The sequence below is a fragment of the Schistocerca cancellata genome, chromosome 9 (genome assembly GCF_023864275.1).
Source record: "Schistocerca cancellata isolate TAMUIC-IGC-003103 chromosome 9, iqSchCanc2.1, whole genome shotgun sequence".
NCBI lineage: Eukaryota > Metazoa > Arthropoda > Insecta > Orthoptera > Acrididae > Schistocerca > Schistocerca cancellata.
The window spans coordinates 441898416-441923895 of NC_064634.1; the positions used below are offsets into that span (position 1 = coordinate 441898416).

A 25480-nucleotide genomic window follows, 5' to 3' on the forward strand; every position below is an offset into this window, starting at 1 on the left:
TAGCAACAATAAGACCTAAAATTGCTTACCTTGGTCCAAAGAGGAGTCCAGTTTACGGGAACACACATTTTCAATAAATTGCCAGCTACCATTAAAAAGTTTGTTTCAGAAACAGCACAGTTTAAACAGAGTTTGAAAGATTTTTAGGCAGGCGGTTCATCTATAAATGAATATCTTAACAGGGACTGTTAGACCAGCTTAAGTAAAAATGTCTTAGATTTGGTTTTACAACAGTTAAGATTAGGTGTTGTGTGTATGATAAATTTGTTAAAAGTGCATAACTGTTTCATTCTGAGTGTATTAATTCTGTAAACGTTGGCAGTCCCAGTTTATCTGTTATGTATTCACATATATTTAAAGTATCCTGACATGTGATCAGGGAAGTGTTATATTCAGATGGTCTTTGTTTTTTATGTTGTACTTTGACATATTCCATATCCAAGAAACCCATCTCATTTTTGGGTCTATAGAATGAGAACTGAATCTAATGTAGTAAAATACATCTGAGGATGTTAAACATGGCTTCAGTTATCAGCATAGATGTGTAGCCGTTTCAGTTGCTAAGATGAGAACTTAAAGATACCAGTGATATTTATTATGGGTTTATTATGTTGATCATACCTGTGTACACCCAATTCAATTGATAAGCAACTCGTATGGCTATAATTTATATGTAAAATATTGTCAGAATAGAACAATTGTCATATCCAATCGCTCAATGAACGCTACTTTTATGTCAGGTCTTTCGTTCCACTGTTGAATCTTCGAATTGTGTGTAATGAACTGGCATGAGCTACAGACAGTGCCATGATATACAGCCAAGCATTTTAAATGCATGTTGAATCAGAGCTTGATGATACTGATTAGTTAAAAACCTTTGTTGAATTTGTATACCGTTACTTTAATATTTCCATTCCCCTCAAAACATTGGTAATACAGATCACAGTAAGGATTGTACACTAAATTAATTCCTCTGCAACAGGAACAACACCCCTTTAAACATACGTCTGCAAGTCGTGGTTTCACCTTCTACAAAACTTCACTCCCGGTCTCACTCCCTTCCCAAGGACTGCACACTTTTCATGTCTTTACACATTACTGTTACATCAGTGTGCAAATTTTAGTCTTTGTATTTTATCCTTGCTACCATCAGAATTTCCTAGTGTATAGTCCAGCCAACAGTGTCAAAAGCTTTCTCTATATCCTCTTATAAGATTTTTCGTAGGACCAATACTGCCTCATGTGTTGCTACTTTTTCCCAGATACCAAAGTAATGTTTCCTGAGGTCAGTTGGCACCTACCAGTTTGCCCACTATTCCTTACTTAATTTGTGTCAAACTACAACCATGACTTGCCACACTGATAGTTCTGTAATATTTCCAACTTTCAGTGCCTGGTTTTCTTGGAATAGAAATTACTTCCTACTGAAACGTGAATGTTTTTCACTTGTCTCTTATCTTGCATACCACATGGAATAGTTCGACTTGGCTGTCTGAAGGATCTCCACAAATGTGAGGGAATGTCTACTCCAGGTGCCTTGTTTGGGTGCAGGTCTTTCATCATCATGTGAAATTATTCTCTTAGTCTATCTCCCACCTAGTCTTCATCTGTCTCTTATAATATTGTACTCTAATTTCTCTTGTTATAGTAAACAGTTGAAGTAAGAGCCCGTATTCCAACTTTACTCTTTTGATGAATTTTATACACAATCTAATGTACCTTAGGTTAAAGGTAAGTTAAACAATCCCCATTCTTCCTGCTACAATAAAAATATTCAGAAAGAATATGTACAATCTGAATGCCTTGACACAGTGTATTTTTTGGAAAGTGGTCCATACATGAAGGTAGTTACCAGTCCTTTGTGCATTTAATAAAGTTTTTTTCTGCTCTGTTCATATAACACTAAGGTTTTTGGTTAGTCTATCTCTACAATAGGATGCAGCTGGCTTAAATATCCAGAAAGGATATGGAAATAACTTAATCCAACAAAAGTGACTGCTTATGGCAACCTTTATACTTTTGGGGAACCCTGCCTCCTTTTCACGAGTTTGTAAATGACTTTTTTCTTAACCTTCCTTAATGTGGCACAAATCAACTCTTCCATCATAACAGTTACCAGCAACAACAGAGTGAAACTGAAATAAGGTTGTGATACATAAGGAATATCAGTCACACATGTTACCTATGTGGATTGCTAGTGTTTGTAACAGAAGCCTCTTTAAGAAATTTAATAGATCTAAAAGGAAAACTTAGCAGCAGAGTGCAAAATCACATGACATTCAAGGCAAAGGTTTTTAGTTGCATGTGAAACATACCTTGAAGAATATACTTTGCTCCTGCTGATCTAAACCAGTTAAAGGGTTCAAAGTTGTACTGAAGTATCACCATTATGTACTACTACTACTACTAAATGCAGCCTGTTTTGTCGGCTTTGGTGAATAATAGTCAGTAAAAACCTTACTAATTTATATGAAGCTGGTATCTGTACAGATACCATTCGTGATCTTGCAGCTCTCTAAGAATGAAATTATAATGAAATCCCAGACCTTTAGCCACTTACAGGTGTTGATAATTAGGTATATTCTGCACACAATTTCTGATCTGTTATTGCCACATTTCCCATGAAATGATATCTTACACACACACACACACACACACACACACACACACACACACAACTCAGGTCACCAAGCTACAGAATTATTATACAGAAACAAAAAATATAAATATCAATCTATTTTATTGGGCATTTACATATGATTACACCTTATCACAATCAACATTAAAAATATTAAATGAACATAAATCCATCTGTCACACAGCAAAAAAATAAGCTTAAATGGATAATTCAAAATTTAACCTGACACAGAATAGCCTTAAAAATTGAAATTGTATCACGTGTCATCAGTGAAGAACTAAACATTTTTAAGTGTTGACACATGAACTGCAATCCAACATAATGGGTTACAAATACTCAGTTTAAGAATATAAAACATTTCTCCAACCACAGTTTTACTTCACTTGGCTCATACTGGAAGGAAATCCTAGGTTTACCACCTGACAGTGGATCAATACTGTGGCTATGGCAATCTCTTCCACAATCACCAACTGAGGAACTGTTTACAGTTTGTACAGAAAATTTGAAAACTGTTTTTCATATCAATCAGGACACTCATTTCTAAAGCACCTCCTTTAAATGTCTCAAAGATAGCTGAAAGACTATCTCTCTGCTTCTCCAGCAAATCAGCACACACACACACACACACACACACACACACACACACACACACGCTAACAATAGCTTGTAAAGGAAATACAAATTCACGTGCACGATGGAATGACATTATACAGCCAATAATTTGGCTCTAGATACATTTATTGATAATTTCACTGGGACACACATACCAGGTCTAATGAATACTACATTTTACCCCACTGAAAAAAATTATATTCACACATATTGGACCTTGTAACGTACAAATAAAGCATTGTTTGACGAGACTAGATTGCAGAATCATGCTGACGAGTGGCACAAGGAATAAAGCAATCACATGATTTATTACAAACATGGTATAGGTGCCAATGGAGGAGTGAAACCATCACTTTTTTCTATCAGAGCTGTTAGCAAAGAGATCTTTTGAAGAAGTACAGGGATAGTTGTTATATGCAATATACAAAACAACAACACATGATATGCCTTTATTTTTTTATAGCTGTAAAGAGTAATGCGGGTTATTTGGTTTTCTTTTTCATTCAAGTTGAAAATGCGAGATCCATTCATGAAGCACTAGCCATTTTCAAGGATTGGAATCCCATCTACTGGGTTACTGATTTCTTATAGTCTGAGATAAATGCAACTGATCAAGCATTTCCTCAGACAAAAGTGTACTTGTGCCTTTTCAGTCAAACAGGTTTGAGGAAGATGGCTGAATACATACCAAATGACATGAAGAGATTTCTGGGCATGTGGCAAGGAATTTCAGAATCACCAACAGAGAATTTACAGATCATACAAAATAGATAGCGAGGCTTCTCAGAGAAACGAATATGCATCACCGTACGTTTAACAGCAGTGGCTATTGGTACATGAAAAGTGAGTGGAAGCTTATGAGAACAAGGGCAATTTTGATACCATTGACATTACAAGTGGAGTTGAAGCCATGAACAAGATTGTAAACATTTTTTTCCTAAAATGGAACACAGATGGGACCTTCAATGGGGCTACTAGGGATATAAGGAATCAATTTCTTCCAAGCCTAATTAGAAAGTACTGTCTGCAGAATTCTGCCATCAAATCATAACAGACATGTTCCACTGTTTTTTCATTTTTTTTTTTTTTAAATGAAGTTTGTGAAACATGTCATACAGTGATATGCACCAGGGAAGTTGAGTTAACTGCAAGATTAGTGAATGTGAAGTTGGACAATGTTTTGTATGGAGAGTACAATGTTCAAAGACTGTAATTATGTTGTAAGCTTTGCTCTACCAAACTGCGCATGTGAAGATTTTAAGATATATAAATACCCATGCAAGCATTTCTTTGCAATCTTTATTTTCTATCCAGAGTGGGGTTTTGATAAAATACCAGAAAGCTGCAGGAATAGCCCATTAATCTGTCTTCACGAGATGTACAGGTTTGGTTTCAGAAGTGTGTCTGCAGTAATTTCACATGAAGATAGTAGCAATGAGGACACAGTTGAGGAAACACACAGAGCATCACACTGATACCTTAACCATTTCTTTGCAGCAATTTGAAGTGAAGGTGTTGTTCAAACAGGTTTATAATCTCACATACAACTGTATCAACAGTGAAACATTATGAAAAGTACTTGAATCACTCAGCAACTGTGTGCCAGATTTGCAGTTAGCAAACCCTGAAATTTGTGGTCTCCCCACAGCTGTGCCATCAAATTCCCAACAATAATATTAAGTAAGATGCCATTACTTTTACAGGGCCTGGCATAAAGACCCCTCTCATTGTAATGTTCATATATTTGTGCCTTAATGGATAATTAACTACTAAGGAATAGATCACATGGAGGTCATAGCATTCCATTTGAAGGATCAAACAATAAGAGCTATCTAAAAAATACAAATAAGGGAGATCTTTATGCCAAGTTCTGTAAGCAAACTTTGTCACACATTTGAATTTTTAAGTAGCAGTAGTGAAAAATATTTATCTGTGGAAAGTTAATAAGGTAGTTGTATTGACCGTGATTTGTATTTCCTTTACCCAAGCAACAATGTCTACTTCTCATTACAAGAAATTCTTGGATTGTTGAGAAACCTGTCAAAAATTACAATCAAGTTGCAAACATTTATGTGCCACAACAAATGGCAGTTTGATACACACGTGAAATATTACATGGATTGTTTTCCTTCAAGAATACTATCAATCTTCCAAGATATCCTTGGAATATAACAGTCTTGATGCAATCTGGTGTGAATTTTCCCATAGACTGAAGGCCAGAAATCCATCGTAACTGAACCTAACAAATAAATTAACAACAAGTAATTGAGTTATGCAACATGAAGACAACTGATACACATGATTTCAAGGCACAATTCCAAAATTTAGTACTCACTTCTTTTGGTGCCCAATGACATTGCTCACCAGCTGCAATGCCCAGAACTACTTTATAACTGAATTTAATAAACATTACTGGTACTCCAGTAACAGTAATTGCTTCTGTGTGGTATCTGCCGTAACTCTGCAAAGTTATTAAGAACATTAGAACCAAGGTGGTAGATATCCAATATGTAGGTAACTGATACACATTAAGCTTCCAAAGCAAATAAAAAAAGTCAATCCATACTTCATTTGGTCCCAATGGCATTGCTGACCAGATACCATATCAAGGAAACAGCACACTCTTCTGTCAGAGTGATACTGGGCAATCTCACATGTTCATTAACAGGGCAGTCTTTATCTTTTTCTCTGTTTCACGTGAATCACTAGACATGTATTGAAGCAAGTGAGAGCAAGTGCATTCTTACTTGGAAAAAGAAATGCAAAATCTTTTCTCCATCAGTCATACGACATCTCAATGCCACTAACATATATCTTATTTATTTTTTCCACCTTTTCAATTCTCAACATTGTCCCATATTTGAATTAACCTAATTTAAAGTTAAAATCTTTTACTTCATATTTTAAAAAGTTTGCAAGTTCTACACTATCATCTAGTTTAATTCCTCAGAAAAATCTTTTCTCTGGTGAAAATAAAAAAATCCAGGATGGAATGTAACAATATTATGAAAAGGATAGTTGTTGCTGCTCACCAAATAGTGAAGATGCTGAGTCACAGAAAGGCACAACAAAAAGACTGTCGGACTTATCTTTCAGGCAACAAGGGCCTTTTCTAAAGCGCGCGCGCGCACTCACTCACAAACACACACACAAATGTAGCAACTATCCTTTTTATAATATTTTATCTATTGCTACTTCGAAATTCAAATGTGCAACAAAGTTTAAAAGCAGAGACCAACATAAAGACCTCATAGCATTCCATCTCGAGGATCAGAAATGATGGAGCTTATTCGTATTTTACATAGACAAAGAGCTATCTAAAATTCAAATAAACCGTCATTTCATACCCTTCAAATGGAAAGTTATAATGTGTTTAAGAAAGTTCTCTTAAGGCTTTTGGCATCATTCTTCGCTATTGTTTGGAAGTTGATGGCACTGCTAATGGGAGACCACCAACTTCAGGATTTGCTAATTGCAAATCTTGCACACAGTTGCTCAGTGATTCAAGTACTTTTTGTAATGTTTCACTGTTGCTGCAGTTGTATGTGAGATTATAAATTTGTTTACACAGCTCCCTTGCTTCAAACTGCTGCAAAGGAATATTCTGTGTTTGAACAAGACCATCTGTATTTGCTGCCTCGACAGCCTCCTCAACCTCGACAGCCTCCTCAACCTCGACAGCCTCCTCAACCTCGACAGCCTCCTCAGCTACTTCAACTGCCTCCTCAACAGCTTCATCACTACTACTACCTTCGCAGGAAATTACTAAAGAGCCACTTCTAAAGCCCACCCCATACATTTCATCAAGACAGATTAGTGGACTAGTCTTATAGCTTTCTGGCATTTTATCAAAACCCCACTCTGGGTAAAAAATAAAGATTGCACAGAAATGCTTGCATGGGTATTTATATCTCTGAAAATCTTCACATGTGCAATCTGGTATGTCAAAGTTTACAACATAACTACAGTTTTTGGACTTTGCACTCTCCACACAAAATGAACCATCCGATCTCCTACTCACTGATCTTGCAGTTAACTCAACTTTCGCTGATGCATATCGCTGCATGACATGTTTCACAAACTTGTTTGTTTTTTTATGCAAAAACAGTGGAACATCTTTGTTATAAGCTTTGATGGCAGAATTCTGCAGACAGTACTTTCTAATTAGGCTTGGAAGAAACTGGTTTATTATAACCTTAGTAACCCCAGTTAAAGTCCTGTCTGAATTATGTTTAAGGAAGAAATGTTTTACAACCTTGTTCATGGCTTCAACTCCATTTGTAGTGTCAATGGTTGCAAATCTGCCCTTGTCCTCATACGCTTTCACCCATCTTTCACATACCGTTAGCCATTGCTGTTGAAAGTATGGCCAAGCACGCTCGTTTCTCCGAGAAACCTCATGCGTTCGCAACTCTTCTACGCGATCTCTAAATTCTCTCTCTGTTGGTGATTCTGAAATTTCTTGCCACATGTCCAGAAATGTCTTCATGTCAGTTGGTACACTTAGATTATCCTTTTTTTCAACCATCTTCCCCATGCCTGTTTTCGATGGAAAAGGCACAAGTAAACTTTTGTCTGAGGGAATGCTTGCTCAATTGCATTTATCTCCGACTCCGAGAAATCAGTAACCCAATAGAGGGGATTCCAATCCTTGTTCCAGTCCTTGAAAATGTCTAGTGCTTCATGAATGGATCTTGCATTTTCAATTTGAATGAAAAAAAAACCAACAACCAAATAGCCCACATTACTCTTCACAGCTATAAAAAATAAAGGAATATCATATGATGTTGTTTTGTATGTTGCATCTAACAAACAACTACCCCCATATTTCTTCAAAAGATCTCTCTGCCAACTGCTCTGATAGCAAAAAAGTAATGGTTTCACTTCTCCATTGGCTCCCATACAATGTCTATAATAAATCATGTGATTGCTCGAGTCTTTGTGCCACTCATCAACCTGATTCTGCAGTCTAGTCTCGTCAAACAATACTTTATTCGTACCATAAAGGGTCCGATATATGTGACTGTAAATAGTTTTCTCTGTGGGGTAAAAGGTAGTATTCATTTGACCTGGTATGTGTGTCCCAGTGAAATTGATTTCAACAAATCTATCTAGAGCCAACTTAATGACTTTGAGAGATGTCATTCCACTGAGTACTAAGTTTTTGATTTCCTTTACAAGTGAAGGATGTATGTACCCACTTGCTTCAACACTTTCAGTAGCATGTGTGTGTGCACTTGCTGGGGAAGCAGTCAAATAATAACATAGGTAGCTCTTCGGCGGGCATGGCAATGCCAAATCTTTCTGTAGACTTGCAAGAACCTGTAAGACAAAAATGTATCAATTATTTAATTAAGAGCATTAAAAACAATAGATTTTAAAGTATACTGTCAACTGATCATGTAAAATTTTCTCCAAGCAGAACCCAAACTGGATACTTACTTTTGCCTTGGTATCCCTGTGTTCAGTTGCTGAGTGCATACTGTAATCAGGATACACCCTTATACATTTCATATTTAAAGTTGCTGGGCAGTTGGATTTTCTAGTATCCATGATCCTCAATCTCTTACGAGGAGTCACATGGTCTTCCTAAAGAGGGTAAAGAACTACTATAAAATTTATATAATAAACTTTCCCTGTAACGAACTTGTTTTATGGAAAGTAAGTCTATCTTAACACAGCATGATATTACCAAGTGCTCAGGTACACTAGACTCTTTACTTTTATAGTATTTTGGTCCCAAAACACAGTGCCTTGACCAAACACTCTCCACTGCAAATGCACAACCAAAAAAGGGGATAGGGACATGTCCCTGCATTTGCTTGAAGAAATGCTTTGTTTTACCTGGAACAGTTAATATATTTCTCACAGACAAAAACACAAACATTGTTATTGTTAAATAATTCACATATGTTATTGTTAATTAACTAAATACAATGTGAGAAAACATTTCATTCATTTGATAGGTATTGTCAAAGTTCTGAATTGATGGAAGCAGATTGTCTATCTACTTTACATAGTACTGGAGCAAAATTTTACAGGATGTCACACCTATTGTATCTAGCAAAGAAATGGAACTGTCTGCCATGTGCAATGAGGATACCATACTGATTTCGGGCAACTGAAGTGCTTTATTGTGGTTCCAATAAATGTGGAATTAATATTCTTTGTAAACAAAGGAGATGTGAAGAACACTTATGTAGAAAAATGTAATTACTATAAATGTGGAATAACAAAAAATAAATGTAACTAGGAAGACAATAAAGCTAAACATGCCTGTCAATAGGTTCAATGAGCTGACTACTGTTTTACATATCAACACCACAATTATCGAAAACCATAGAAACCATTTCAACATGAACACAGCAGTATAGATTCATTAAAATTATTTGTTAGTTGGCATCTGTCACTTGTTGCTGAAGTGTTAGCACACCGGCTGCTGCTGTATTATAGGCAACAAACAGAGCAGGTCACTCAGCAAGTGCTGTTCAATTTAATTTTCATGTTAAAAAAAGTAGGTTTAGCTCAGTAGAGGCAGAGCACAGGTTGGGATTACAAAAGGATGGGAGACGTATACATGTAACTCTGTGCAGTGTTGGAAGTGGCCATTATGAAATAACATGAATATGAAATGCTCTGCTGACAACTGGTTTTGGAGTGACCAATGGCATAACTGTGGCAGATACGACATTTTATAGCCCAGAATTTAAACTCATTTGATAACCTAACCGTAACATGATGTGCAATATATCCTAGAAAATGGCTGTCAGCATTCTACAGAAGAACTGTTAATCATACTTTGTTCACAACAATTAATACACTGACCACGGGCAGTCGCAGCAGAGCCTCACACCTAATGCTGTTGCCTGGCCTGGCTTGATGGTGAAACATCCAACACTAAGCATGTGGCAGGAAACTAGCTGAAGCTATTCTCTATAAGCAAACTCAAGGAAAAAAAAAAATTGTATTTCAGTGCTAAAAGCAAACTAATTTCTTCCTTTCATTAATTATGGCACCTGAAACTGTCCTCACACAAGCTGCATGGACTGCCAAATTACCAACTGATGAGCAGTCCTGGTTTGTATTCAGTTACATGTTATAGGTGACAAGCTGATTTCAAATGAATTAATGATATGAAGAAGAAATATAAGGAATTAAAAAGTAAATACAATGTCGAAAATGACACAGCAGAGTGTTAGAAATAAAACTGCATCCAAACCTATTAACTGAATAAAAATAATGAAGTAATTTTGATAATATATTAGTATAAAAAATATCAAAGAATCTGTCAAGACTCAAATCCACAACTTTATATGGATCAGGAATGTTTCTTATCCGTTGCACTATGCCACCACTCTACATTACACTAATGTAAGATTATTTGGTCCCAACGATCATGTGCTGCCTTCAACCAGATCAGCCTTTCACATTATGTTACGATGCTAAAGCTAGCTCTAGCACCATAAAGATATTGTCTTAAAATGTTGTTTAAGGCCAATCTGGTTGAAGGCAGCAAATGATTGCATGGCGTTCAAACACATCAAGAAAGGAAGTCAGACAAGAAAATGGAAGTGGATTGATCAGCTGTTGTGGCAGTCAGGAAATGGCGAACAGAGATAGTTTGGACCTGACGCATTCAGCACTCTGGAGGAAACCAGCTCCAACAGGAATTGTCAACCAACTAATAATTTTAATCAGCCTATTATCAAATGCAAGTGTGTAAAAATTACTAAATGTATGGCTGTGAAAATGGATAAATGACAAACAAGTCAACACAGAGGAAAATAATTAATACAATTCTGCCTTGCATATCACAACTATTAACAATAACAAAAAGAGTCAATTCCATCAATTGTTAGTGCAGCTTAGAAAGAAATGTCCATTTAAAGTATATATACTATCCCTAATTCCAGCAAACTAAGTTCTTCCTTCAAGTATACATATATGGACTAAAATGGTAAACCACAGAAAGTAATTAATGCAGCAGTTCACTTACTTTTCATAACATCTGAAGATGGCTCTTTAAAACGACTACTTCTCACGCAGTATGAAAACCCCACAGTTTTCAGCTGGTCGAGAAGTGTTTCCACCTGAGAATAAAGTGACCAGTAGCATAAACTGAGGGTAACTACACTGAAGGTTAACTGGGAAACATGAATGAAGAGGGAAATTTTAGGCTTTACAAAATTCAGTTATTTAATGTACACAGCTTTTCATCACATCTGATGTTTTTGACAGCTAAAGTAAGTGTTATGTTATTAACCATGGATGAGTTAACAAAATTGGGAGTTCATTTGGTTGCTCTTTTGCTTTTATTCCATTGTTATTCACTGACCACAAATTATGTTACTGTTGACTTCAGTTAAAATTGTGATCATAAAATGTTCTTTCAGTTGTGATTATGATGATGAAAAATATTTTCCAAGTGCACATGAAGTTTAATGACCTAGTTTTGGGGTTAACTGATCAGTGCTTCAGTTAACCTCATTTCAAGCACACCTTGCCTTATGTCAACAAAAGCTTTATTAAGCATAATAATTATGCATACTATGAATTCCAGGTTTTATATACTAAGAATAAGACAATCACCAATCAAAACTGTCCAGTACAACTGATGAAAGTTGAAACTGGTTAATACATCCATGAAAAAGTTTTTGTAAAAATTCTCCTACAATTGAAAAATATCAGTTTTCGGCTGTCAAACTCTTAACAAAAGTGGAAGACCTCTGACTACATTACTTCAATACAACATCCATTAAGCTTAATCACAAAATCTGCAAGCATCTTGGCACATTAATTTGCAAAGGGATTGAAATCTGTGACAAAGACCTGGGAAAGAGAGCATGATACGACGAATTGCTCACAGAATTCATGAAACTTCCATTACGTACATGACACACTCCCCTCAAAGACCACAACTTATGATTCTGAATAATCATCGTATGAAAAAAAAACAGCATAATTTTGCATACTCTCCCACATCATACAAGCCATAAGCCATGACTTCTTGTCTTGAAGCCTTACTTAAGTTATTATATGATACAGGAAATTATCTAATGACAAAAGAGCAAAATCAATCACGATCTGGGCTGGTTAGCCATAATTCCTCCTTATCACCAACAGAAATAATACAGCACTTTTAAGACTTATTTGACTGATACACTCCAAACTTAAAAATAATTTGCCATCTATTTCTACTATAGGTATTCCTGACAAGGTTATAGATGCAGACCTCAACATTTCTCCTCCTCGAGAAGTCAACACTATCCAGCAGAAGAACTGAGATAATATCTCCAGAAGACATTTTGCCTCATCCCAAGTCCTATGTTGTGAGAGGAAAAACTAACAAAAATAAATAAATGACTTAATAACTCACTCCCATCAACATCATCTCCAGTAAAAGCCAGATCAATAGAAGAAATTAAAATAAAATCTAGCAGGGCAATAAGAAAAGAGTGTAGATGTGAAAGAACACCTGTAAGAGAGAAGTTTAACTTTGAGGGCTTCAAAGTGTCATAATGTTCTATACCCTATGAGGACCCATATTCACCAACAAGCATTTCTAAAGACTAAAACAGCTTACATTATCATCAAAATTTCAGTGTGGTGCTGAGAAAATTTTAGATCCTGACAGACTTTGTCTACCAATATAATCCAGCAATCCCAATAGAGTTCCAACATTATCCACACATACTTAAGCAGTGGTAATAATTGAAACATCGTAACATGTATTAATTAAGCAGACAGTTATTACTGAGCAATGGTGTGGTGCTGAGAAAATTTTAGATCCTGACAGACTTTGTCTACCAATATAATCCAGCAATCCCAATAGAGTTCCAACATTATCCACACATACTTAAGCAGTGGTAATAACTGAAACATCGTAACATGTATTAATTAAGCAGACAGTTATTACTGAGCAATGGTATCCTGAACAAAAAGTTCTCACTCAGCATCCATCAACAATACACCTTTGCTCAGAATTCAGTAGGGAGGCCAAACATGGTCATGTTTCAACATTTGCATAAAGTGGCATTCATTACAGTGCTATTGATGAAAAAAGTTGTTTCATAGTTGATGTCACTGACCTTGCTGAAACTTTGGTGAGAAACTAAGGATCTTACAGTCATTTGAATTACAGAGCTCCATATCCCTGCATAGACAGTTTTCTAGCTAATCTCTGAATTCAGTACCTCAATGAAATTCAGCTCAGTGCCAGCACAAAGAAAACAGCAGTAATGGATTTGTGCAATTATGCACTGGAGCTGATACTGCAATTAGATAGAACTACGTAAAATTCCTGGGAAAATGCAGGATACTTTTATGTGGAATACAGAGCCCACGCTCTGGCAATGACATTAGCTGCAAATATACTGCTTTTGATTTTCCTTTTGCATGACTGTTCCCAGGCCCTGAGTCCCATTTTCATGTGTGTGTCTTCTAAATTATGCCATTTACTCGAGACGACGTATGCGCTTGAGCTGCTGCAATGTTCAGTTTCTCTTACTGTAATACATAGATGACGAACTCACAAAACGGCGAATTTTGAAACAAAGTTGCCATTAACTTCCTAAACAGCGATCATTAATTACAATATTCCACGTGTATATGTTACAGTAAAGCTAATGTAACAATGCAGAACCTCACAACGAAAACAAATTAAAAAATTGCATAATACATAAAAAAACTCACATAAAAATTGGAATCAGATCGCGGAAAGCGACATATAAAATTTATTAAAATGAAATCTTAACTAGCAGCAGAAAAAATATATTTTCTAGAGTTCCTAATGTCTCTAAAGGCGCATATTTTTGCCAGCCAATTCTAACATAAAATTATTATTACCTCCTCCAACGAATTACAGTAGCCTGAAATCAGGCCATCCTCTGAAACTCTGAAATCTTTCAGAGCGTCACGAAAGATGTTTTCATACACCTGAGACATTTTGCTCGATAGCGAAAACACAACCACACAAGATACACGGTCAGTACTCAGTACGACAGTGAAGAACAAAGCAGACGCTTTTCCCGCTAACTCGATTCGACCACAGATCTCGATCAGTCGACAAGTGTGCAGCGCGTTTATGTATACGTCATTTTGACGTCACTTCCGACTGGTTTTGGACCACAATGATGTGTCTGTTAGGCTTCCCGCGCTACAGGCGGGCAGATAACGAAACATGCAAAATATGCTTTCAAATAAACCCAAAGGATTCTGACGGTCGAAACTATCACGAAGTGCAATAGAGACAGTTTGGAAACAATAACGATCGGTTGTGGTAGCTTCACTCGACGAACATATACTGACGAGCGTATCGTAATCGGTGATGGTCGGCTCAATGCGTGCGAATCGGGGCTTTTGCCGTCACGATACGAGTGGAGATAGCAACGAAGCAAGATGACTGCAATCGTTGACGGCCTCGGTTATATTGTCGATTGTACAAAATGGTTCGGCGGAAAATAACGTCCAAGTACTATTCAGACTTGCACAATAGTGAAAAAATTGACTATCCGAATGCGAAGCAGTCGAAACAGTATCGTCGATAAGAGCGCATTGTCTAACTAGTTGGATAGCATGTCTCTGTCCAGCACTCTAATGACACTTCGTACCTGAATTTAAATCCCGTGTAGAGTGTTGAATGCGCAGTTGTGGAGAACCAATCGTTTCAATTATATGTTCCATGTCCAAAAGAGCCATCTCTTGCGCACTAATATAGGGCGGAATACTGTAATGCACTAGACGAGTGGTACACTACACTGTTGTGACGTTGTTTCAGGTGTGAACACAGTTTGATGCGTTCCACATGAATATTCTTCGTCATAGCGTGGCATGGGAAACAAGGATGGAGGAAAATCTCTGTCAGTTCGCGCGAAAAAAAGTGTAGCGACGGAATGCGATAATGGCGATATTGCCACTGCGCAGTAATGGCTCGGTAGTACAGTGATAATCGGTAATCGGCGTCACCAACGTAGGAACTTGGGTACGGGCGGATGCGAAACTACATGAATCATATATTAGAGTTCACTACTTTATTTATGCCATGTATGTACACTATGTGGACTGCATGTTCTAACGTTAACACATGTCGAGCCCAGACCAAGATGCAGCAGTCTCGAAATCCTTCACTCCTACCATTCCAGAACTCAAGACAGATGACACCAAGTGTTACATCTCGCCATCATATTACTACATATATAGGGCGAGGAAAAATTCGCACACTCAGACTTTCCAGCGCTTTTCCTCGCATGCAAGCAATACAAAAACATCTTCACAAAATTTCGTACTGCACATATTTAGAGCAGTAAATGGACGTTAAATATTGGCAATCTGGCAACACTGTAACCACGAGCAGCGTAACTATCTCAATCAAGCTTTACTGTTAGTGCTGTGCAGTTGGCGCAATGGATAGTGTTTTGGGTTAGCATGCAGTAGATCGAAGGTGCGATTGTCAATCAAGACTTATTAGTTTTAATTTGCTAAATGTAGTATGCATGGTATGCTGTCTAGCATCTTAGTCGTCATACAGCGATTACATGTGTCTTGTACAAAACATTTGCAGTTATGTACTACAAACACAGAAACGGAAATACAATCGTTTCCATTGGTCAGCTTTTATAGAAAACTTCTGTACCTCATGCATACGAATTGTGTCTCCAGTGTATCGCCAAGATTCCAATTTATTTTGTGTGTAGCCTTCCCCAGTGGTCCCATCGACTAATACCGACTATTATTCTTGCCACATTCAGGCCCATTACATATAGTTAGATTTGAAATCTAGTAGATGCAATGGTGGGAAACAATTCGCGTCCACGACTTACAAAAGGCTTCTTTAAAAGCTGACCAATGAAAATCATTTGTACTTCTATTTCTGTCTTCATAACAAGTAACTGCAAATGTTCTGTAGAAGAGCCACTGTACTCGCTGTAAGACGATTAAGACACCAGATACCATTCTAGGCAGACTACCTTTAGAAAATAGAAACAAATAAGCCTCGACCTAAAACTGAACCCTTGGCCTCTTAAATGCTAACCCAGAATGCTACATATTGCATCAACTGCACAGCACTGCCCTGTTTGCTGAGACAGGCAGTTACTGTACATGCAATTACAGTGTTGCTGGGCTGCCGATCTGTAACGTCCATTTACTGTCTGAAGGATATGCAGGACGAAATTATGTGATATAATTTTTGTATTGTTAGTACGTGAGGAATCGCATTGGAAAGTCCGATTGCACGAATTTTTCTTCACCCTGCATAGTACTTTGACACTACAGCCTTGCAAGGGTGCCAGTTGTTGTTACCCACATTTTCCGGAATATTCGAGCTATAAAAAAACAGATGCCGTGTGAGCAGCTTTACTTTCTTGTAAGGAAAAACGAAGAGGCTACTGCAGACTTATTTTGTCAACATTATATGGAAATAAATGACAGACATTATATTTCCAGCTAATTTGTTACGAGTTGTTACAGTGTACAATAAAAATCTGTTTAGCTTCTCATTGTCAGGCAGAAGGTGGTTATCTGTGCCCGGGAACGTATTACAAATAAAATAAACGGAGGTTTTAAATAACGTCCATGCGAGTAATAAACTCGGAGCAACTTGACTCAGTACTTGGATCCTAAAAGAGAAAAGTTTCTTGTACTAGGATTCACAGAAGGAATGTACAAGGCTTAATTAGTATAATCGAGCAGCGTCCGACACTACAGCTGTTTCGTGCTAGTGCGGGGTAATGAAGTGTTCCCTTAGTGTGTCTACGCGCAGTGTCGCGTGATGTAACAGAAGATTCGTGGCTGTCGAGGTAGTTCTACGCTGACCACCAGAGGTGTTGAGTTCCACGTGCAATCACGGAGCTCACTGCGTCTGACAGTGGACCGCTGCTGTCAAAGAGTTCTGCGCCTGGTCGTCAGGAGGGCTGACTTTTTATACACTCCTGGAAATGGAAAAAAGAACACATTGACACCGGTGTGTCAGACCCACCATACTTGCTCCGGACACTGCGAGAGGGCTGTACAAGCAATGATCACACGCACGGCACAGCGGACACACCAGGAACCGCGGTGTTGGCCGTCGAACGGCGCTAGCTGCGCAGCATTTGTGCACCGCCGCCGTCAGTGTCAGCCAGTTTGCCGTGGCATACGGAGCTCCATCGCAGTCTTTAACACTGGTAGCATGCGGCGACAGCGTGGACGTGAACCGTATGTGCAGTTGACGGACTTTGAGCGAGGGCATATAGTGGGCATGCGGGAGGCCGGGTGGACGTACCGCCGAATTGCTCAACACGTGGGGCGTGAGGTCTCCACAGTACATCGATGTTGTCGCCAGTGGTCGGCGGAAGGTGCACGTGCCCGTCGACCTGGGACCGGACCGCAGCGACGCACGGATGCACGCCAAGACCGTAGGATCCTACGCAGTGCCGTAGGGGACCGCACCGCCACTTCCCATCAAATTAGGGACACTGTTGCTCCTGGGGTATCGGCGAGGACCATTCGCAACCGTCTCCATGAAGCTGGGCTACGGTCCCGCACACCGTTAGGCCGTCTTCCGCTCACGCCCCAACATCGTGCAGCCCGCCTCCAGTTGTGTAGCGACAGGCGTGAATGGAGGGACGAATGGAGACGTGTCGTCTTCAGCGATGAGAGTCGCTTCTGCCTTGGTGCCAATGATGGTCGTATGCGTGTTTGGCGCCGTGCAGGTGAGCGCCACAATCAGGACTGCATACGACCGAGGCACACAGGGCCAACACCCGGCATCATGGTGTGGGGAGCGATCTCCTACACTGGCCGTACACCACTGGTGATCGTCGAGGGGACACTGAATAGTGCACGGTACATCGAAACCGTCATTGAACCCATCGTTCTACCATTCCTAGACCGGCAAGGGAACTTGCTGTTCCAACAGGACAATGCACGTCCGCATGTATCCCGTGCCACCCAACGTGCTCTAGAAGGTGTAAGTCAACTACCCTGGCCAGCAAGATCTCCGGATCTGTCCCCCATTGAGCATTTTTGGGACTGGATGAAGCGTCGTCTCACGCGGTCTGCACGTCCAGCACGAACGCTGGTCCAACTGAGGCGCCAGGTGGAAATGGCATGGCAAGCCGTTCCACAGGACTACATCCAGCATCTCTACGATCGTCTCCATGGGAGAATAGCAGCCTGCATTGCTGCGAAAGGTGGATATACACTGTACTAGTGCCGACATTGTGCATGCTCTGTTGCCTGTGTCTATGTGCCTGTGGTTCTGTCAGTGTGATCATGTGTTGTATCTGATCCCAGGAATGTGTCAATAAAGTTTCCCCTTCCTGGGACAATGACTTCACGGTGTTCTTATTTCAATTTCCAGGAGTGTATTTCGTATGTGTTTGTGCATTCTGCCTACGCGATTTTCATTTCTTGTTTTCTTTTTCTTTCTTTAAGTTCCATATTTTTTATTTTGTTTTGTTCTGTATTTACGCTCTGGTTTACAATTCTATTAGCCTTCTGTTTTCACTGAATAAAGAGTTTCCTGTCAAGCTTAAACCTTTAGCGTTGTATTAATCAGAATTATGAAATCGATTAATTTTAATTGCTCCGATCCCGACAAGTGGTTGACTCTGACGTAATCCTCGAACTGAAGGAACTGAACAATAGTCATTTTTTCTATTGAGCTGAGGAGATGTCTGATGAACACAACGTACCGAGACTGTTGGTCCGTTTGCCAACGTTATGGCCCGATATCCCGTCTTAATAGTTTGCGCAGGTGGCAGCAAGCTTATGTTATGCTGGAATTACAGCTGATACCACAATTTCGCACTTATTGCGAGCTAGTTGGTCCACCGTTTCACTGCTGAAATGCAAGGCAAAATCACTTCACCCCCATCGGCGGATTCCTACGAGCAGCTCAAGATGGAACTAATATGGAGAGTCGCTGGTCCACAGGAAGATCGCATTCGACAAGTTCGTACGCAAGAAGATATTGACGGTTGTAAGCCGTCACAGTGTCTGAGGCATCTGTGCAGTAACGTGGACACACTCACTGTGTCAGACTGCCTATTGCACACAGTGTGGAGCAGCAGATTACCGCTTCAAATTAAGGAAATAGTAGCATCACAAAACAACATACCATCGGACGCTGTGGCGTAGTTGGCAGCTATCCAGATTAGCGCAGTCGCGTCGAAAGCAGCAATGCAACAGTCACGGTTACGGTTGCGCGCGCCAATTACGACTCACTCGTAGCAACAGTAGACGTATTATCCGCACAGGTCAACGCATTGTTGTCACAATGTGGCGTTCGAAATAATGAAGGCAGAGGGTGTCATCCAGGCTCCTCGCCTGTTTTCGAGCAATACTAAGTCTTTGCAAGGTGAGCAGCCTGTGTGTAGTTACCGTTGTCGACAATGCGTGAAAATGTACGTCGCCGTACTTCCACACAAATGCCGGCAGCTATCAATTGTATATGCAACAGATTGCCCATCACCATCCAGGCGCCTGTTCATTAGCGATTAGAGGTGGCCTGAAATTTCTCGAAGACGCTCATAGAACTTCAGGATCCTGGAATGGCCTTTGTTGGATTGCTGTAGGCCACCAACTGCCTTCTGTCTAACAGCTCTCAATCATTCGAGTATTGCGTCCTATTGAACCCAGTGAATATAGCTGAACGTAGGCAAACGTTGTCCATTCCCATGAAATTTCACTGCTGTAGATGTCATGGAAGTGATCATCGGTGCAGATCTCCTGGCACATTACAACCTCTTGCTGGACGTGGCAGACACCCAGTTAGTGGACAGTGTTACTGGTTTAACAGTCACTGGTTTTCATCACAGAGCAACCATCCACAGTGCAAAGCTCATGCAGGCACCTGAGGGTGAATATGCTTCACTATTAAAGCAGATTCCGAATTTGACCAGGTCACTGGGTGTCTAAGGAGAATCAACGCAATATAGCATATCACATTAACCCAACAGATGTACCACCATGTTTAGCATTGGATCGTATGGAATCGCGAAAGCTGAATTTGATGCCATCGTGTGGAGCGGCTTTATTAGGCCTTCAAAAAGTCCATTGCCTTGCAGCTGCTACCAAAAAAAGTAGGTCCTGGGACCTGAGTAGAGATTATCATGTGCTGATCACGAAAACAGTATTGGACCAATAGTAGTACGATAAGGACGGAATGAGGACAATTTTGATATCAGATTGATGTGAAAATTAACTAAATTGATCTAATTACCATGGCCCCTACCCCTACCCACCCCTCCCCCACCCATCCTATTGGAGGGACCAATTTTGGTGGGAATATAGAATTTTGATGGGCATTTCAAAAATGGTGGGAATTTCTTTGTCCCATGTCTGTACTGAGGTCCCACCCCACCCACCCCATCAAAAATGGCAGTACCCTTTCTGTGACTCAAACTCTGGCCTTTCTCAATCCCAAGTGCACCCTCCCCCCCCCCCCCCCCAAACATATGGAAATCCTCCAGATGCGGAAGAAGGAGGTTCAGTTAGTGTTATTAACTTATTTTGGTTGGGAAACTGAAATAAATATCGATCCTAATTACGTAATTAATCATAAAGACCAGTCCTTATTACGCAATTGTATGCATAATGCTAACCAAAGAATGCTTAAAATCGCAATGTTGCTCAAAAACTGACGATACTGTACAGCTGATGTTATCCTGTTGGGCAAAAAATTCACAATACAACTAGAAACTAGAGGCAGACACACTCAAATATTACCCTTCATCTACAAGTTGGCAGGAAGAAGACTGGGATGTAAGATATTATCTTTATTCTTTTTGGTGGGAAATATGTTCCGCTCATGAGATGCTGTTACTGGACAGAGAGGAGTTTGATAAGTGCGCAACTTATAAGGATACAGTTGCTGACTGCCTATCGCTGTTTGATATCAGAGTTCGCTACAAATGACTCCTGATGCATTGCTCGATATTCACCTTGCAACCCAGGTGCTCGAAATTCAAGAAGGTCAGTACACACTACAGTAACTGGTGGAAAGTGCCTTACTGTTCTAATTACATATCGCAGCAGTTGTGAAAAAAACCAGCACTCATAATCAACGGTTCATAACGCAGCATATCTTCTGGGGAAACTCGTCATCCCAAAACACTGCAACAGGAAAGATGGGTGGCAGCTGAATGTGCGTTCTCCTCGATTTACAGCTGAGAACTACTGGAATTACAGGAACTCCTACCTGCCCTCATCCTTCCCTCTCCATCGCTTGCTTCCTACATCCACCTATGGTGGGGATACAAGCCTTATCAAATGGCCAGTTGCTGATACCATGCATCGCACCCTACCTTGCAGCATTGAGCCATTGCCCCAGCAGAAGAGTTTGCGGTCACTGGCCACCTAGAAGCGACGATACAAGCATCGGTCCTTTGCCAACACAAAAGAATCATGATTGTTTAGTGACACTAGTCAGAACATGCACCTGTCGTTCTGAGCCTGTCAGCCAAGATCACTTTTGTTATTATGTGAATTCATATTTTACAAATATGATTAATAACAGAGACGACAGATGATGTAAGGGTGTACTATAAAATGATATTGGTTAGGTGACACTTTAAAAATGAATATAAGCATACCTAATTTATTGGTCTCACTGTGGCATTGTTCCATTATAAAGCAGGTGCCAACCCTCTTTGTTTTAATGTTAAATATGAGGGAATTTTAATCTATGGTTATCTACGGTTATCAGCCTGCAAGATCTGGGCAATCGCAGAGGGTGGGACTATTGGTAGTTGGAAGCTCCAACGTTAGGCGCATTATGGGGCCCCTTAGGGACTTGGCTGACAAGGAGGGTAAGAAAACCAATGTGCACTCCGTGGGCAAACCGTGTGGAGTCATTCCAGTTGTGGAAAGGGTCCTTCCGAATGCCATGAAGAGCACAGGGTGCAGCCAACTGCAGGTGGTTGCTCACCTTGGTACCAATGATGTGTGTTGCTTTGGATCAGAAGAGATTCTCTCTGGTTTCGAGCGGCTAACGGAAGTCGTAAAGGCTGCCAGTCTTGCTTGCAAGATGAATTTCGAGCAGTTAGTTCATGAGCCCACGCGAATAGTAAAAGGGTGTGAAAACACACTTGACCACTTAGCAACAAATTATCCTGAGTTAATAACCAGCATCAAAACCGATACAGAGATTAGTGAACACGGGGTTGTCGTAGCGAGATTGAATATTATAATACCCAAATCCTCGAAAAATAAACGAAAAATATACCTATTCAAAAAAGCAGATAAAAATTCACTTGACGCCTTCCTGAGAGACAATCTCCACTCATTCCAAATTAATAATATAAGTCTAGACCAGAGTAGTGGGGCAACCTTCATATCACGAAATGCTGCATTGTTGCCAAATTTATTCAAGATGGCGGCGCTGACGTCAACCAAGATGGCGGTATGTAGACTTTGCAACAGTGTATGACGTTATCTACGATGGCGGCTTTTGGTGGGAAAATAGGTCAATTGGGCTACATCCACTAACCTAAGCCTCCAGAAAAAATGACGGAAAGTTTGGATTTTGGTGGGAAAATAGGCCAATTGCGCTATGTCCACTAACCTGAGCCTCCAGAAGAAATTGGCTCCAAATTCAAATTCCAACAAGATAATGCATGCAAAACCTTACTTTTCTTTATTATTATTCATTATCATTCATTATCACTTATTATTATTTATTATAATAATAATTATTATTATTTATTATTATTGGCCGACCTCCACTAGGAAAATCGCTCCAAATTCCAGCACAATAATGGCTTCAAAACCGTACTTGTCTTTATTATCATTTATTATTATTCATTATCATTCATCATTTATTATTGTTTATTATTATTATTATTGGCCTACCTCCACTAGAAAATTGCGCCAAATTCAAATTCAAACACGATAATGTCTCGAAAACTGTACTTCTGTTTATTTTTATCATTTATTATTTATTCAAGATGTCCGATTTCGGTCGGAAGAAAGCCATTTGCGTTACATCCATGACAAAAAATCTGTCACAATTTCAAATTCTCACACCGTAATCTATCACATGTACGAAATAGCCCACATCCTACAAACTTTCGCGCTCATTTATCCTTTCACTGCGAAGCTATGAAAATCGCGTCAAATAATAAAGTGCACTTATAGTAACCTAATTGACATCCTTTAATCTTGTGCGTGAAAAGAAGCGCTTATGTCTTAATTTCAAGCAGTACGGCCATCACTTGTTCTCCAACACAATCAGTACACATCTTCGAGATCCCAGTTCAGTCGCCACGACGTCCTCGCTACAACTGAATTAGTTGAAATCGTCGCCACACCTGGCCCTGTCTCCCAGGCGCCACGGCCGCCGAGAGAGCGGCCGCATAATAAAGGCCGGTTCCCACTAGAGCGCGGCAGCGCGGCGTGCGGCAACGGCAGCGGCAAGCGTTTTCCGCGTTGACGCGGCGGCTCGCGGAATTGGCGTTCCCATCTGGAAGCGGCAGACGTTAGCGGTAGCCAATGACGGACAGCCACTGAGGTACGGGGCAGGACCCACTGAAACGCGCGGTGCGTTTGAAAAACTGTATCTAGTTGGGTGAAGACATACCAATTTTTCATTTTCTGTACAATGTACTCTTTCACATATTCCGTTATGCATGTTTTCTCATTTCACCACAAACAGATTTCATGACTACCGTTCATCATTGCTCACTATCTAGCACATTGCTTAAGAATCATGAAAGAATAATACATATTTGGAACAAAGTTTTCGAAACCAGATTTTAAATTATAAGACATTTCCCAGTGCAGACGCAAACCTACAATACTTTATTAGTTACGAGCTGCAGTTTACAACTAAAGAGACAGTAAACGGTAGCAAATTAAGGAAATGGAACTTGAATAAGTCAAGACCCACAGTTTTTCGATAATCTTAAAGTTAGCGTAATGCAACGACTGACTGAAACAGAGGAAGGAATCCGCTAGAATACGAATGGATATCTTTGAGAGAAGAAGTGGTGAATGCAGCAGAGTATGAGAACAGGAAGAAGGTACAGTAGAAATCGTTAGATAAAACGTGAAATATTAAATCTGACAAGAGGGAAAAATATAAAAATGCAGCAAATAAAGTAGGCCATTGGAAATAGAAATGTCTAAACATGACGTTGACAGAAAGTCCAAAATTGCAACGTGATTTTGCACTTGGAAAACATAAGGGAATGAAAATGAGAAAGAACAAAGAAAACATTGCTCAAAGGAGAAGCAACTGTCAAGAACTCATTTGGCAAGCCAGAACTAAGCAAATAAGAGAAGGCTACATAGTGGAAGGAATATGTAGACAGGAGAGGGGGAGGGGTTGTACAAACTAACATAAGTACAATGTTAGATTCCTGTGAGATGTCTGAACATGCAAGGCAATTCTGATCCTACCACTTAACTAAGTAGACACACTGAAGAACAGCGAAACTGTGTTTATAGCATTTGCATGTTTAGAGAAAGGTTTTGACAATCTTAATTAAAACATTCTTTGAAGCTCTGGAGATGTCATCGATAAAACACAGGGACACAAGATTATCTACAACTTGTACAGAAACCAAACTGCATTTCTAAGACTTCAATGACTTGAAAGGGAAGCAGTAATTGAGAAGGCAGAAGTAGAGAGGATATAAAATGAAGACTGTGAATAACAAGAAAAGCGTTCTGAAAAAGAAAATTTGTTCACATGGAATATAAATTGTAATGATTGGGTACTATTTTACGAAGGTATTTGTGTGGAGCGCAGCCTTGTAAGTGAAACGTGGGCGATGAACAGTTCTGTCGAGAAGACAATGGATGCTTTCAAAACGTGGTGATCAATAAGAATGCTGAAGATTAGATATGAGGATCGTGTAACTAAAGAAGAGGTACGGAATTAAATAGAGTAGGAAGAGGAAATTATGGCACAACTTTGACTACAAGAGGGGTAAGTTGACAGGACATATTATGAGGCATCAAAGAGTGAGGACAAAGGGGTTGGGTGATAGTATTCTGATAATAATCATTTGTTCAAATGCTATTCTACTATTTTATCTGTTAATGTAAGCAGTGACTTTAGTCTTCCATGCACTCCTCCACAAAACATTTAAACCAAAACTGAAATCAGCTGAACACCAAACCTTTCAACCACTGTCTGACAACTACTGGATTCACTTTCAACTTTCTATAACTATCACTGGCTAGCCCCACACATATACAGATATAAGGAGAACAGAAATAAACAAACAATTTCAGCATATAATT

General features: G+C 39.5%; 1 protein-coding gene across 4 annotated transcripts; it reads right to left on the minus strand.

Moving 5' to 3' along the window:
• Positions 1 to 2723: 2723 nt before the first annotated feature.
• Positions 2724 to 14272, minus strand: LOC126100588 (uncharacterized). 4 transcript variants are annotated; one of them, XM_049911212.1, is made up of 8 exons: positions 14096 to 14272; positions 11247 to 11340; positions 8943 to 9094; positions 8693 to 8839; positions 6924 to 8572; positions 5817 to 6887; positions 5586 to 5711; positions 2724 to 5489 (listed from the first exon to the last, which is right to left on the minus strand). In XM_049911212.1, the coding sequence occupies exons 1-5, from the start codon at positions 14192 to 14194 to the stop codon at positions 7754 to 7756; spliced, it is 1311 nt and encodes a 436-aa protein (XP_049767169.1). In that variant the 5' UTR covers positions 14195 to 14272; the 3' UTR covers positions 2724 to 5489; positions 5586 to 5711; positions 5817 to 6887; positions 6924 to 7753. The 4 variants fall into 4 exon arrangements, with proteins under 4 accessions (XP_049767169.1, XP_049767168.1, XP_049767170.1 ...); XM_049911211.1 differs by having other exon boundaries at positions 5817 to 8572; XM_049911213.1 differs by having other exon boundaries at positions 5817 to 8572; positions 8693 to 8856.
• Positions 14273 to 25480: the final 11208 nt, after the last annotated feature.